At 40.0% G+C, this 16,709-nt stretch overlaps 1 protein-coding gene across 2 annotated transcripts; it reads right to left on the bottom strand.

Annotated features, from left to right (window-relative positions):
- Positions 1 to 360: 360 nt before the first annotated feature.
- slc27a1a (solute carrier family 27 member 1a) lies at positions 361 to 15,875 on the bottom strand. 2 transcript variants are annotated; one of them, XM_086086071.1, is made up of 13 exons: positions 15,726 to 15,875; positions 13,180 to 13,347; positions 11,083 to 11,477; positions 10,827 to 10,994; positions 6,910 to 6,979; positions 6,727 to 6,818; positions 6,534 to 6,643; positions 4,282 to 4,491; positions 4,074 to 4,200; positions 3,858 to 3,995; positions 3,582 to 3,746; positions 2,344 to 2,490; positions 361 to 2,270 (listed from the first exon to the last, which is right to left on the bottom strand). In XM_086086071.1, exons 2-13 carry the CDS (start codon positions 13,344 to 13,346, stop codon positions 2,113 to 2,115), a joined length of 1,947 nt encoding a protein of 648 aa, XP_085942197.1. In that variant the 5' UTR covers position 13,347; positions 15,726 to 15,875; the 3' UTR covers positions 361 to 2,112. The 2 variants fall into 2 exon arrangements, with proteins under 2 accessions (XP_085942197.1, XP_085942188.1); XM_086086062.1 differs by lacking the exon at positions 15,726 to 15,875 and adding an exon at positions 13,937 to 14,384.
- Positions 15,876 to 16,709: the final 834 nt, after the last annotated feature.

Here is a 16,709-nt window from a genome sequence, read left to right as displayed (position 1 = left end):
CTTTCTTAATGCAGTACCTGAGGGCTTGGACCTTTTCATTGTAAAAGTTTTCTATGTATAGACAACAACATAAGCGAGCCACCCATCTATCAATAGCGCTATCACTCTGAGATGATGCGCGACCCCTCCCCCTACTATTCACTGTAAACAGCAGCAGCAGGTCAGATTCAGGGTGCGAGGTCATGATCTCATATTAATTTGGACTAGAAGTCATCAAAAAATTATTATTATATAAAATATATATGCGGTATAATATAGCATATATAAAAAATGTAATGTAATAATGTAAAATAAATAAAATATATATGCTCTATAACATTTTGTAGTATCCTCGGTTGAAATAAAGGTGGTCTCTCCAACTGATGGTTCACAACTTTTATTGAATCTTCCTTTGTGTGAACACACTGTAAGAGCTACAATACAAATTAAAAAAATTGCCATTAATAACTCAAACGGTATGTTTTGTGTATCCTTTTACCATATTTAAGCCATATACTAGGGTGACCATATTCCCATTTCCAAAAAAAGAGGACACTTGCCCCAGCCTTGAAATTGTGGTACCAGTCACAGTTACACAGTCTACTTCACCTCCTATTAGTCACGCAATGCCAACCGGACATTTTCATGAATTTATAAAATCCCCGGATACCCCAACAGGACGTAAGAAAATGGTCTCTCCATCCAAAAGAGGACACATTTGGTCACGCTACCATATACTATAAATGAATTGCCTTAAATTATGACCTTTTATAGCCTTGACAATCTCTTGAGTACAATTTATATTGTAAATAAACATTTTAACCTTGCCTGTTGCCTTTATAAATACCTTAAAACAAAAAGAAACCATACAGAAATACAGATTATTAGTCAATAAAACAGAATCTTGAGCAATAAATATTTACCAAGGAGCGTTAGCACACTCCAGTGGACGAAAACAGTAACGTTTTATTATGCATTTAATCGGCCACAACAAAACACTCGAATTCATTCAAAAATCGATTTATCGCCCAGCCTTAACAGTAGGCATGGAAATTAATGGGAATGAACAGGAATTTACTAAATTGAAGGTTGGCTCTAAGTCGGGAACTTAAACTGAGCTGGGGAAATGTAGATTTAGGATAATCCTGACTAAAACAACCTGATTTCATACAAGTACAGCAATACCTCAACTTAGTTATTGCTGAGTTTGTGGGCAGAGAGGTATCTATTTTGCATGGCGAACTGCAAGTAAGCGAGTTCCTCAGCAAGTAATATAGGATAGAAAAAAAAGATGAATTGCAAAATATGCAACTGCTGAACCAGGTTCCCCATGAGAACAGAGAAACTTTTTTCAACATTCGAACACCGATTAATAACGTCACCGCATAGTGCTAAAAGCCATGGGAGTTATTTTTTGAACATTTCAACCTAAATATTCATGACCTGTTCTATAGAAATGGTAACAAAGCCAGGGTATGAAGGAGTATAATAAAACAATATTGCTAATTATTTTGCAGACACCCAAGTTACGACGCACGGACCAGTTAAATATACCATAAAACAAACTCGAGGCACGTTTTAGGATAGGATATTTAATTGGAAATCACACAAAAGCTGTCATCTGAAGGATGCATATATTAAATCTTTATCACCTGCGGATGTCAATAAATGTTCTAGACGTGTTACATGAAATGAGAGCGCAAAAAGGCGACAATTTCTTTTAAAATGCTTTTCACATAAAATTCCCTAATAACATTTTTTTTGGGGGGCGTAAGGCACGTTAACGATTGTTGCTTTTGAGTCATGTGGACATGAAGATGGATTAGTTTTTTTTCATCCACGGCACTAAAAATATTAGTATGATTTCGCAACCCCCTCCATGGCATCGCTAAACCCAAATTAGAATAACTTCCCTGTGACAAAGTTACTGTCCTCTTATGTCAGGATGACCATTCAAGTATGTGCGGCGAAGGCTCTGTGAGGTGGAAGAGGTAATAAATGCCCTCCCGTGATGCGGCATCTTACTCCTACTGTGTTAAAACAAACAAACAAAAGGAATCACCTGTAACAGTGCTGCCTCAGTGAGTGGTCACGTCAACTTTTCCTGAAGGGTTAAAATTCCAGAATTCCACTTCATAAATTCACTCGGCCCTCCGTTATGGCAGTAAAGAGCTCGTCGTTGATCGCTACGTAGCGGCCAACTTTTACGTTTAAGAAGTAGATCCGGTCGCTTGTGAGTCGTGGGTCATAGCCCTCCTTCTGCAGCCTGGTTTTCTTGATTTTGAAGGTACCTATGGAGGAACGTGGAAGACATAATGTAAGACGCTGTGATTCAGAAAAGGGAACTCATTAGCGGTGTTTTACCTGTGGTGTCGACAGTCGGTGACAGTCGTAGGAACACCGGTCGTGCATAAGGTGGGAGAGCAGTCTGGACCTTCTGCAGGAATGCACCGCAGTCGAAAGTGCCATTGCCGTCCGCAATGGCGGCCATGCCCGCCTTCCCTTCGACATCTGAGCACACACAGGAGAAGGTCAAGTATTGTGACACCTTAAATTTATTTTAAAAAATTCTCGAGAAAGACCTCTCTCAGTTCATCAAAATTCTCCCCAGTCACTACAGGTGTACCCCAGGGCGCTGTCCCGGGACTCCTGCTCTTCATCATCTACCTCTTAACTGTCCAAACTATGGCCATTTGCAGCCCGCCATCCATTTTTCAGTGGCCATGATCCCACCCCCTCAAAAAACAAACAAAAAAAACAAACAATTATATATATATATATATATATATATATATATATACGACACGGCTTGCAAGGCAGTTAATAGGTTTATGTACTCTAGAGATTTTCAAAATATGTAAAGATGCTAATAAATTATTTATGACTAAAATAACAGAATTTGTTAAAAATAAATAAATAAAGATGATTCAATTTTAGAAGCAAATAGTTTATTCCACTTTCTGATCTGTCTCTGATTTATGAAGATATCATATTAGTGATCCTAAATGAAATAATAAAACTAGTAAAAGTTTTAAAAATTGTCATCTTATAGATTTGTCTGCTGTTCATTGCAGGGGTGGATCTAGTCAAGTGGGGTACAGGGGCGAGGGCCACCCCAAAACCTTGAAAAAATCCTCAATTATTTGCCTTATCACCTTTAACAGAAAGTTGATCAAATTGTGTATGTAATACATAGTCGAATGATTTTACAAGTGGCCATTGCATTCTTCTCTTTGGGGGGGCTCTCAAATGTCCACCTCAGACTCTTTTTCTGTAAAAGTAATTTTCTCTTTCATTGCTTTGTGGATGATACGCAGCTCTACCATTCCTGCAAACCTAACATCTCACGTCCAACAGAAGTGTCGTGACTTGTTATCAAAGATGTTGTGTTTTGTGTTTGCTTTACTCATAACAATTCTTGTCACACTTGAATGACTATGTAGTGGTGTAGAGGCATTTCCTCATCATGTCTGGGGTGTCCCATGTTAAAAAAGAAAAAAAAAGAAAAAAAAAGGTTATGGCGCTGAAAATCCGTATGTGTGTATCCCAATAAAGTGTACATACTGTACACTTAAGCAGGACAAAATATATGTTGTGCTTACCTGGCACCGTAACGCCATACACAGCCACATCAGTCTGATCCAAGAGGCTGCTCAGTATGCCTTCCACTTCCGTGGTAGACACGTTCTCTCCTCGCCAGCGGAACGTGTCGCCACTGCGGTCGCGGAAATACATGTATCCTAATTCATCCATCACCAAAACATCACCTACAGGAGACACAGGAAGATCACGGCCACTGCGCTACCTCAAAATGCAATGTTGTCAGGAATGACTATTAGCTGAGTGTATTTTGCTAGAAACAAAATATGACCGCTAACCTGACAAATAGGCTGAGTCGTTTTTCTTGAATACATTTTGGGCTATTTTCTTGTTTGTAGCTTCGTGGTTAACATAACCGTCAAAGCGTCTCAGTGGATCCTGTTGGTCGATGCGGCCAACCAGGAGGCCTGGCTGACCTGGAAAACACATGGGGGGATCCAGTGGGTTCCTTTCAAGACATTTACCACATTGAGCTGAAGAGTCGTATTAGTCACCAGGTTGACAGGGCACGCAAAGACCCCGGCTATCTCGGACCAGCTCCATTGTGTCCTCGTCCACTTTGACCAGACGGATGGGGTAAATGCTGGGCAGAATGCGACTGTTAAATCCACAGGCACCCACCTAGAAATGGAGACTTATTACCGTACATTCATTCATCCATTCTATCAAATGATATACATAAAGGTCGGCGTGAATGTTGACCTTGCCATCCAAGTTGGCGATGCTACAGTTGCACTCGGTCGCGCCGTAGAACTCGCCAATCTGCGCCACGCCAAAACGCTCGGTGAAGGCTTCCCACACGCTTGGACGCAGACCGTTTCCAAACGCCAAGCGAACCTTGTGGGCCTTTTCTGACGGTCGCACCGGCTGAGACAGCAGGTAGCGGCAAATTTCACCTATATACTGGACCACCTACAAGTGAAATGATTCAATAATTAGTGCTGCAGCTAGCAATTTTTTTTAGAATGAGGTTGTCCACAGGATATCCCATGGATACACTTCAGATAAAAGTTGATTTTGCATTTTAAACACAATAACGTGAACGTGAGGTCAGATAAATGTTTCCACTTGGGGTCGCCATTATCACGTTCCGCTTTAACATCTGTGTTTTTGAGCGTGTATGATGAGCCGAGCCTTGTGACTTATGTGGGTGTCAGTGAATGTTACCTTGTTGCTGTTAACAGGCTAAATCATTAGTCAGTCTGTGTGTTGAGAGACTGACTCATCATCAGGTCATCATTAGCAGCTTGTGTATGAATGTGCTTATTTCATGTCCGTTTTTTTTCTTGTCTCTCTATTCAATCAAGTGGTTGAAAGCTATGTGTCTCTCCTTAACCATTTGCAAGAGCAGTACAATACATTCTAACTACTAGAGATAGTAGGCTATATGTGACCGGCTCTGGCAAAAGGGTCCTCGCGTGCCCAAAAAATCAAAAATGAAATTCTACACGTAATTCCCTTTAAAATGATATATAATATATGGACATACCTCAAAAATGGAGAAAGTTACAGCAATTTTAATGTTGGAAGGTTGAAATCCCTAGTTTAGAGAAAAACGGGTTTAAAGTTTTGGTCCTTGCATCTTTCAAATGTCAATAGCAACCAGTACCTTAGGGAAAAGATATGAACCTGACATTTTCCGGAACTGTTAAAATATCAGTGGAAAGTCAATTCCGATCACAAGTAGAGCCATTTTCCGAGATTTGAACCATTTACAAATCTTTAGGAAGTTTGACCTCTCCACAGATGACATCAGCCTCAACTTTGAAGATCACATTCAGCTTACAATTCATCTTCTGAGGCATCAGCCAAAGTTTGGTTATTTTATTCTTGCTCCTTGTGGTATTTTCTTGCTTAAATGAGGTCATATTACCACAGTGGGAAATTTGATTTCATAATTTTATGTCAGATTATTTGCCATTTGATGTAGTGAGTGAGTAATATGGATGTTATGTCTCAAATGCATTTGGTCACATAAAGAAAATGAAAATGTTTTGATGGTTCAACAGTTTTGTTGTTGTCCCAATTAGTCGAATGCGTAATCAAATACTACAAACTGGGAACAAAATAATTCCCACTCCACTTATTTTGGAAGTGTACAAAAATGTGTCACAACCTGTGTCTGTTGCTCTGTCAGTCGTCTGAGCTTTTTTTCTATGCAAAAAATCATACCGAGCCGTTTTTTACGCCAAAACATCAAGGTATGGTACTGGTACCGGTATCCCGTGCAACACTAGATTGTAGTTAAAAAATGGCAAAAATTAATGGCAACTTTGTATTTATACAATTTCTCATTTCTAGTCCCTGATTGTAAAATGGCTGCAGGACGGCGTGTACCGATACCTTAAAATAAGATGGTATTGGCACCGATATCAATACCTGGTATCGGTAGTCACCTATCGTAGTCAGGATGATAGCACCTCTGTCTCATTTTGAGCCAGGAAAACCCCCTGTATTGGTTGTATTTATATCAATCATTTGTGAAGTTACGTTCGAGGCGAGGAACTCAGTGTTACTCGAGGCAGGTTTTTGAGACGCGTTGCTAGCTAAAGTCGGCTAATAAACATTGACGTTGACTAACGATGCACTTTTCCTAATTATTCTGTATTTTCATACACTTCTACTACAATTTTAACTTTTGTGCTGCTGGGAAGGCTATTTTTGGAGAAATCTCAAAATCAACATTTCCCACCTGCTCTATCTGGGGCAGTTACGCAAATTGTTACTTTCCGACATGCGGACCTTTTTGCCAGAGCGTGTCACATATTAAGTTAGCTAATATCAATACCTTCAGTCGGGATTATCAATGTGTTTTTGTGGTACACGTTGCACTTTATACTTATTCCTCGTTAAGTGTGAAATGATGATGACAGGCACAAAAGCCTCAAGCATCACGGTATAAAAAAATTGACTTTAAATGCAAATTATGACTCCTTAAAATGTAAATCTCTTACAGTGCAGTTGTACTTGATACAATCATCCCAGAAGCGACTCGCAGAGAATTTCTTCTTGACGACAACAGTGAGGCCGTTGATCAGACTCTGACCGACACCCATGATGTTACCTGGAAAAAGAGGAACGTTTTCACATCACTTGCGCACCCTAGTGGTGGGAAATCAAGTGCTGACAAAGAATAATCGATTTAACCTGCAGAGTGATAGAGAGGAAGACAGTCATAGATGATGTCATCCTTACGCATACGAAATGCATAGTAACCGAAAGCAGCGATTCTGTAGTACCTGTAGAACACACACTTGTTTTCAGATGTCCATGAATACACGTGCTACTATTTTTTGGGGAAGGGAGGACATTTTGTAAAGAATAACATACCGACTGTGCACGACAATAGCAGCCTTGGGTAGTCCTGTGGTGCCAGAGGTGTAGATGTAAAACAAACTGTCTGCAGAGGAGAAGAAAACAGAGAACCCAGTTACAAATACTCTTAAGTATGAATATGAGCAACAACGTAAACACTAAGCAAATAAGAGCGTACTTGTAGAGAAAACACAATAAAAGATGTGAAAGTCCCTCTTATGAGATCATTTCTAACTCAATCCAACCCGGTCACTCCTAAAGAGAACCTCAACGTCTTCTTAAACTCTGCCTCCTGTCGTCTCTTCAGTGCCACTGCGTCTAAGCTCTACATCATGGCTGGCTTCTAAACCTTTCCCGGATAATCTTCATGTACACAGATTGTAGAGAAACAGTGGCCCAAAAAAATACAAAATGTGCAGCTTCTTGCAACAACAAGTGGCCTCTAGTCCAGCCGTAACTCATATTGTGATCTTTATTTATAAAAGGTGCTTTTTACTTAGCAACCTACCAGCAGCAAAAATCCTGATATTTTAGTTTTGCAATATCGCCTACCCCCAAGCCGTCCTATCTCAAATTTAGCTTGCAAGTCAAATGGCCCGAGCAATGGTTTGTATCTCAAAATTTTTTAAATCGGGCAGTGTTTTTTCAGCAGAGTGGGCAGGCCAACTTGGGTTGTGAAAAATCGGTAGACTTTTTTTTCACGTCGTGCCCGGCAGAAATAAATTTGTCAAGGAAGTCTGTGGTGTCTGCAGGGATCTACACTAACTTTTTCAGTTGGTCGCACCGCACATGATTTGGTTGCACCATTTTTTGGGGAAGGTGCAGCATGACCATATTTGCTGATGCACAGTCGTCTCAATTTGCATACCGTAGGTTCATATGACGTAAGGATTGGCAGTGACTCAAGATATATATTGCATCGTCCCCTTGGGAAAAGCAAAGCTTCACAACCTGGCTAGCATCCTAACCAATGAAATCAGTGTTTGAATTAAATGTACGTGAGCACATTGTCATTGAAGCTCAGATGACTGATGAAAATGAAACGGTTATACTATGACTTTGACTATTATTTGTATTCAGTGTTTTCCTGCTGTTGAAAGGGGACTAATGTAAAGTCACTCCAGTTTTTGGTGGCAAATGCTGTAAGAATTATATATAAGAAAGGAAGGTTTTTCTTTATTTTTGATTCATTTACATATCAACCACTAGAATGGAGAATTGAAGCCTAACTATTAGATTAGGTATTGTAAACACAAGTGACTAGATGTACTATTGATTGTAATTAGGTAAAAATAGCAAAGTGATTTCGCCCTCGTTATTCCTCTTGATATATGTCAGCTTTTATAGATTGATAGAAAGCCCACATTGTTTACATATTTGCAATTTTTTACATTCAATGCATTGATGGACTTCTTTCTGTGTGCATATGAAATGTTCGAATGCATTTGAATGCACCGCACGTCTTGCAAGAGACGTCAATGTTTACATTCCCATTAGCGGCTAACTGCTAACGCCAGAGACTTGTGTCGTATTATACAATGGCGGCGTAATTAAATAGCGGTTTCTTGGTGTCCTTAATAAGTGGTTGAAAATGATTCCGGAATGGCGTTGTGTTGATCGTCGAGAGGCCCCCACCACACGGAGACTCAAGGACACATCTGTCGAGGAAGGACGCATCTGTACTCGCTCCTGCACTCGCTCGTGACTTCTAACTATTTTGTTGACATTGGGATTTTTAACTACATTGTTGCAACATGCCTGGCTAAAAAAGAGCTGACGAGACTAAGGAGATAAAATCTTCTCTAGCAAAACTCCAATAAATGGTCACCGAAATACTTGAAATTAAAAAGAGCATCGAGCAACTTCTGCAGGAAATTCAGCAGTTGAAGAAAAAGACAAGAAAATGATCAACGCATTGTTGCCTTGGAACAAAAAGTGGATGATTTGGAACAGAATCTTTGAATCAACGATGTGATAGTTACAGGTATCCAGATTAAACCGTGACGCGGCCCTCCGGCTCTCACAAGTGCAGTTGATTCTGACCAAGCTTCAGCGAACGAGACTGTAGAACAGCAAGTAACAACTCGATTTAGAGATTTGCGATTAATTGTGTATCCAGCGCACATTCAGATGTGCTTTTCGCTTTGAACTGGAGGCACACGACCACCGGCAATTCTGATCAGGTTTGTTGACAGGAAGATAAAGATTGCTCTTTTGAGGGATCACTACAAACTTAAAGGTAAACATGTCTACGTCAATGAAAATCTCCCAAAACGAAATGCTGATATTGCCAGAAGGGCGCGACAATTGAGAAAAATTTGATTTATCGAAAACACATGGGCAAAAAACGGTAGTTTCTTCATTCAATCATAGGCGTCCGGGAACCGATTTACCAATTCCAAATGATTGCTAGCTGCAATTTATACACAGACATTACTCAAGATGGACTGAGCGAGGAGTGTGCAGACTCTTCACATGGACAGACCGCATAACACTGGTCATAAAGAAGGACCCAGCAGAGTCTACACTTCCTGAGAGTCCTCAGGAAGAACACCATGGACAAAAAGCTGGCCAACAATCGAGAGCCTGCTCACGTACTGCATCTCCACCTGGTACGGGAGCTGCACTGAGGCAGACAGGCTGAGGCTGCAGAGGACTGTCAAGGCAGCACAGTGGATTGTCGGCTGCCCTCTGCCCACCCTGATGGACATCTACACTACCCGATGCCTCACTAGAGCTAAAAACATTATCAAAGACAGGTCCAACCCTGGCTCTCAGCTGCTTGAGCTGTTGCCCTCTATCTCGTTTAATATTTGTACTGTGCATATTCCCATATTTATTATCCTGGAAAGATACTCCACTTTCAAAACCATTTACTGACCTATGCAATACCTTGTACATAGTTAATCGTGCAATTGCACATATTCCTAATTCCTTGTTTTTTATTTTTATTTTATATTGTTTTTCTACTTATGGCACTGAAAAGTAGCTTACCCTAATCTCATTGTACACTGTATAATGAAAATATAGTGCTTTCTATTCTATTCTCTAGTTAATGTATATGACTGATGCATATAGTAAGAATCGATAGGGACGCATTACTAATAAGCCATGGCTTCTACCCGTCAGCCCTTCTTTCGGATGGCAATGTTGCAAATTATGTAACCTGTAATAATGTGTCCGAAAGGAAAAAATGAATAAAACAAAAAAACAAACGGCCACAAAATATCGTGGACCGTAACGCGTCATATTAGAAGACACGCCACCGTAGGCGTCGAGGGTCAATTTCAAAATAAAAGAATACCAACCCTATTGCATTGACGTCTATGTATTAGTTGGTAGCCATTTATTTTGGTTGGCCTTCAGCAGGCAGCGCGTGGTGGCTATCTTGACTCGTCCTCGCACTTGATCCGAACGAGATCCGTTGCATTACATTAAAACGTGCACTTACGCCCAGTGAACTGATGATTTAAAAAATATATATATATATTTTTTTTTTAACCAGAAAACACTGTAAAGTTGACCGCATTTGTGGTAAATTGGTTGCAGTGCTGTCTGGTCACCTTTTTCACCATCCATCCGGCTGCACTACTCTCCAGCTCCCAACTGCTTTAATTGGAAATTTGAAGGAGCGGCGGCTACGATTTTAGGAATGGTGGGGCGCCGGCTAAAACAAAGTATGCAATTATGATATAAAATGAATTGATGTTTAAAAATTAAAGAAAATATTAATATAAAATAAAAAAATACTGTATAATAAAACTGATTTAATATAACATTTAAATTATAAATACAGATGAATAAATAAAAGTATAAAATATATAAAACAATGAATGAATGAATAAATTAATTAATTAATAAACAGAAAATAATAACCGTCTGATTCAATAATTCTAAAAATTAAAGCCAAAAAGCCATGCTGCGCTACTAACCATTCATGCCTTTATGCTTTATACAAGGTAAAGGGTAGTGCCTCGGTGTGGACGCTAAGATCGGATCCAGGGGTGTCGCACCCAGATAGGCCCCGTGATGAGTGTTGAGGTCTCCGGTACAAAACCTCACCATGGACTGACTGAGGGAGGCGCTGATCTCCGACATGGCTGATATGAAGGATAAAGACCAAAAGAAAAGTTGGTCTCGCTGATTGTTTTTTTTTTTCATGTTAAAGTACATTGTTCTCTTTCTTACCATCTGCAAGCTCAGCTCCAAACACAATAGCCCGAGACTGAGACACCCCGATGCAGTGCAGGAGGGAGTCCTTGCGGAGGTTGAAGTTGATGAGAGCAGCTTCCACGCCAACCTTGGCCAAGCCCAGCCAGAGCGCCACTTGCAACGGTCGACTCTCCATAAAGAGGGCCACCACGTCTCCAGTGATCCAGCCTTGACTTCTGCCCCAGTTGGCCACCGAGTTGGATAGTTGGTCCAGTTGGGTGAACGTCCACGATTCCCCTGTCGCCTCGTAGATCAGCGCAATCTTGTTTGGGTGGCGTTTCACCGTCTGAGCAAAAATGGTGACGATGTTGCTCCCGTCGCGCATGTAGCGCCACAGAGCCAGCTTGACTCTTACCAGCACGCACAGGCCACTGAGAAACAGAACAGATGAGGAATTGCCAATACAGTGGTACCTTGATTTAATGAGCTTTGATGATTTTTTTTATTTGCTTGGTTGATGTTTTTTCTTTGTGTAGTTAAGAGAAAGCTTTGAATGCCAGGCTCTCAGAACAGCGAGTTTTTAATAAACTGATCACCAAACTGATCACAAGATGAACAATATATCAATTAATAACTAGTTATTTACTGTATGTACTGTGGAACCTCAGGTTACTTTACTTAATTGGTTACGTGCGCCCATTTGTAACCAGAAAATTTGGCAAACCAAGGTAATGTTTTCCATTGAAATGTATGGAAAAATTCTCATTCATTTTTATTAATCAGTGTGTGGGTAAAAATAAATGTAGTTCATAAGAATGTGAATAGGGGATATGTCACAAAATTACAGAGGTGGGCAGTTGGTCCGTCGCAGACGGATACCCGTTTTTCTGACGAATGACCAACGGCGAGAAACTTAAATTATGTTTTTTTTAAACGGCAGATGTGGGTTTTCGTCTGTCGTGTAATCAATTAACTTTATTTAATCACAACAAACAGGTATGATTGGCTCAGGAGGCTTTTTCTTTAATATAGTTATACGGCGGACCGACAATGACAGGTTGGTGCGGCTTGGAAAAAAAATGGATTGTAGCCTTTATTTGAATTTCTTCATGGTAATTTTTCTGGTATATTAAATAATATATATAAATGCTATGGTAGTAATAGTATTACATGTAGTGCATACATTTTAGCTTTACAGATGCCATGTACGCTTAATAAATAATAATGTATTAAATAATATATATTTCAATTAGTGCTGTCAAAGTTAAAGCGTTAACTGATTAATTGATCACAAAAAATTATCGCAATAATCATAAATTAACGCAGATTAATCGCACTATTAATTTTGACCATAGATTATCCTTTCGCGCGACAGGTAGCAAAGGTTGTGTTTTAGCAATAAACATAATTACATGCATTAAAGTAAAGCATTTAATACATGTTTGCGTATCACATTTAGAATATTTGTTCATGTCAAAATATTGGGGTCATTGATTAACTGATTAGAAAAAGAGGAGGATGAGCATGTGCAGTGGATCAAAAAATGTTGGAAGACGTCCTCATAACTAATTAAATTAAATTAATTAATTAAATGTCAAAAGAATGAACACATAACCAGTGCTCTTCAAATTTGGCGAAATTTTTGTTGTTGATAACAAAGCCTTTATTTATTAAGCGATTAATCAAAATTCTAAAATGTGATTAATCTGATTTAAAAATGTAATCGTTTGACAGCTAATAATTTCAATATAATATTCAATTGTGCATACTAAACAGAGCAAGCAGCCTTTTCAACAACAATTGTACAAATCCTGAAAATGCTACTTGATTAGATATAGTAAGTATATTACAATACAATATGTATAATTATTATCCATCTGGCGTCGCTTTCTCTTAAACGTCAGCTCTACAGATGCCACGTTCATTGTGCAAGGAGCGAGTATTATGATAATTACGTTATTGGCGAAATGCCGCAAAAGATGTCATACTACAGCTAATTACAGCCATCTAGAGGCACCAACTGATATTGTGTTTCTTGAGACATTTGACGCACGGTGCTTATTTTTCAAGGCAGCAATAAACTACATTTTTTGGCACCTTACGCTTACACTGTACATTAGAAGTTTGACTTACGTGATATCTCTCTTTGCAGTCAGCGCCGCAACATAGAAGTACTTCCAGCTGCTAGTACCAAGGTACACAACGAGTCCCGCCAGAATACTCCAGGGCCAGGACACCCCGAAAAGATGCAGCAGCCCCATTGAGCCCAAAGAGGCTGACACACTCGCTGCATTGTGCATTCTAAAAGTAGATATATACGATTACATTAGATTAGATGAATGGTTGTATTAGATGAATGGTTGTATACATGATAGACTGACAGAGATATTGACATAAAAAAAGACAGTCGGATCCGGCAGGTCATGTGGATCAGGGGTGGGCAATCTCTGTCCTCGAGTCCTGCAGGTTTTGGAGGTTTCCCTTTTCCATCACAAGCTGATTCCAATCAACAGGATCGTTATCAGGCTTACACAGAGTTTGCTGATGAGCTGATCGTATATCAGCTGTGTTGGAGAAGGGAAACATCCAAAACCTGCAGGACTCCGGCCCTCGAGGACCGAGTTTGCCCACCCCTGATGTAGATAGATGGATGCATAGCACAATGAATCAATTTTAGCGCACATTAATGTGATGAATATGTAGAAAATAACACTTGTTTGTGTGAGTCTAGGCAAAATTTAGGATGCATTTTTGCTTTTCCCAAAGTTAACCGTCATTTTGAGGTTTGATCCATGACCAAGCGTACTATATAATATAGTAGTAATACAGGTCACGTGTGTTAGCCTAGCTTGCAAACCCCCCAAAAATCGTGTGCATGAACTTAACTTACCTCAAGTAAACACTCAGCGGTGACACCTTTCACCCAATAACCCTCAACTAACCGAAGAGGGTTCACGTCTACGCTTAACTGCTTCCGATAATTACTTTCGATTTGGCGTGGCCCTCCTCAGCGATAAGTGGTCTTCTTCTGGACGGGCGTTGCTTTTTTTTTTTGCTTTTTAATAGTTGTGACACTTTTGCATGTCGCCGGTTCGCGTGGTTGCAGTACAAAAAAGCCGACTGACAATACAAATGGCGTCCGACCTACGTGAGAGTCCCGGAACCAAGTGTGCCGTTTACAACTAGGCGTCCATCGTTTCGGTATCTGAAAGTTAAACTACATCTAAGTGAGCAACATTTAGTTTTTAGGGTGGTCCTGCCTTCATTTTTTTCTCCCCTCTGTTCTCCATGTTGAACAGGGACGTCTCCGATGAAGCCCCGACCTACCATTCCGTGAGCGCGACATATGGAGCTCATCTATTGGTTAACTAAGGTGCTCGTCAAAGCAATGCTCGGTTACTATTGGATCATATTATCAACGCCCCTTTATCCTCTGCCAGACGATGCTGAATGGTACCAATGGCACAGATTACTAAATACTGCACTGTACTAAAATGTTGCGTAAATCTGCTGTACTCTTCTGAAACATTTGACTCATTTGGCGTATGTGCTTGCTGAATATAAAGAGCACCACTCTTAATGAAATTTAGTGAAATGAATGGCGAGGTATTTATTATCCAAAGTGACTGCAAAAAAACATTTGTGTGTGTGTGCGTGTGTGTGTTCACATTAGAATAACATGGTATTGCTGCGAGAAGGACACGTTTTTTCCCTGGAAAAAAAAAGAGACACAATCTCTTATTTAGAGTAATTTACACTAAAATATCAGATCATAACACTGTAGCACCTATACTATAATAATTGAATATAAAGATCAGAAAGTGTATATGAACTGTTTTAACCCGAATTTTGGGTGAACAAGTATTCATGATAAAAGACAAAATTGCTACTCACACTGGTGTATGGAAGGTGCGAATGTTTGGTGGTGGTCGGAGGGGCGGTAGGCGCACACTGGCAGCCACGCTTCTGTCAGCCTGCCCCAGGGCAACTATGGCTACTTAAGTAGCTTACCGCCACCACGGTGTGAATGTGTGAGTGCAAGAATAATGTATCCATTCCATTATAAAGCGTCTTTGAGTGTCTAGAAAATCGCTCTATAAATCCAATGCATTATTATTATTATTACTACTAAACTTATTGCTGTCAAATATTATGACTGTAAATAGGACACCTAAAATGAACATTCAAAACACTGTAGCACGTAAATATAAAAATCACAAAGTGTACGAACAGTTTTATATTGATTTTTGGGTGAACCAATCAGCATTGAATGATCAAATTGTTGACATTGGCTGCTATAGGCTTACCTCTGAGTTTGACACATTCTTCCCATGAAAAATACGTAATATTTAGCTGAGCAATTTGCACTTAAATGTCAATTTGTCACTAAATATGAACATCACCGTTTATGAATTGTTTTAGAGATTTTGAGTGACATCAATCTTAAACACAGATGATCAAAGTTTTTTGTATGTTTTAAAATGTCATTTCAAAACATTATCACATCCAAAAGCAGTTTGTTGTTCACACTAAAATATCAGAAGCATAGCACAACAATGAAGTGACTCGAGCAAACACAGGAAACCAGTGTGACAGCAACCTGTTGCACCACCATTTCGAAATTACTCTCACATACGCTCACATTTCTTTCCTCGATGCCTGGCAGCTTTGGAACATACCTGTATCCTTGTGGCCCACGAAAACAAACCCCAGAGTCCAAAAATGAGTCCTACGTGGTACATTAGTATACAGTAAATGCCTGTGTTCTCCTACTGCAGAGAACAAAAACAACACTGCAGTACGTATTCCATTTACAAGCTAATTTTCTCTAAACATGGGGCGGTTCTGTAACTGAATAGTAAGCTGCTGCTACGTGTTCCACCAGGTTAACAAGTTCTCCACCCCAAGAATGCCTTTTTTGTACATTGTACAATCACAGTACTGGAAATCACACTGCACAGTTGGCCTGTGTGCATTTCTTCTCCAAGTAGCATAGCCTAGCTTGTTTACTTAGCCCTTTGCTTGGAAGGATCGTGTGTTTTTCTTAATTCTTAAAGTTCATAAAGCAGCTCTTGAGGTACAATAATTTTACCAACTCTAGGAACAATCTCAGTTTTATAATACAATACACAATGTAACGTTTCATGTTTCAGGCTGTGCGTCTGCATGTGGTGAGCAACACTTTCAAAAAGTGTCCCTCCCCAGAGCATGTGCGTGTTTGGAAGACAAGCTTTGGCGCTCGTCTATTGGTTATTATGAAAAAGGAGGCACAGAGTCAAATGTGGAAACATTTTGCTTGCATGGCCGAAAAGATATTACAAAATATAGAAGAATTGAAAGCACGACAGGTTAAAGGGTAACTCAACAGGAAGTCAGACTCTTGCTCCACCTCTCACTAAGATTTGAAATCGGTGCTCAAAGGGGGTGTTGCCTGGGTGACCTTTGGGTTGCGAATGGGGAGAGGGTTGGGCGTGGACTGGCTGTGATTGACAGCAGCAACTCGCCAAGAAGGCGTTTAAGGAGGCGTGTACGAAACTGAGCTGGTGGGTGTCGGGGGCGACTACGTCACGATCCACAAGGCAGTGTGCCGCTTCTCGTGTAATGAGAGGACAAACAGCCAAATTGTGTTAATCGCAGTGTTTAACCTTAACTCATTCACTGCC

Source organism: Leptonotus elevatus, chromosome 1 (assembly GCF_054856555.1).
Source record: "Leptonotus elevatus isolate MCC_2025b chromosome 1, RoL_Lele_1.0, whole genome shotgun sequence".
Lineage (NCBI taxonomy): Eukaryota > Metazoa > Chordata > Actinopteri > Syngnathiformes > Syngnathidae > Leptonotus > Leptonotus elevatus.
This window is presented reverse-complemented; position numbering and strand designations above follow the sequence as displayed.

Bases quoted from the DNA above. Each gene is read 5' to 3' on its own strand.
- slc27a1a (XM_086086071.1), bottom strand. From the start codon at position 13,346: ATGCACAATGCAGCGAGTGTGTCAGCCTCTTTGGGCTCAATGGGGCTG. The intron at 10,995-11,082 runs GTAAGAAAGAGA...CCTTCATATCAG, and splicing joins TGGAGCTGAGCTTGCAGATG to CCATGTCGGAGATCAGCGCC. The intron at 2,491-3,581 runs GTAAGCACAACA...GTGTGTGCTCAG, and splicing joins GTATGGCGTTACGGTGCCAG to ATGTCGAAGGGAAGGCGGGC.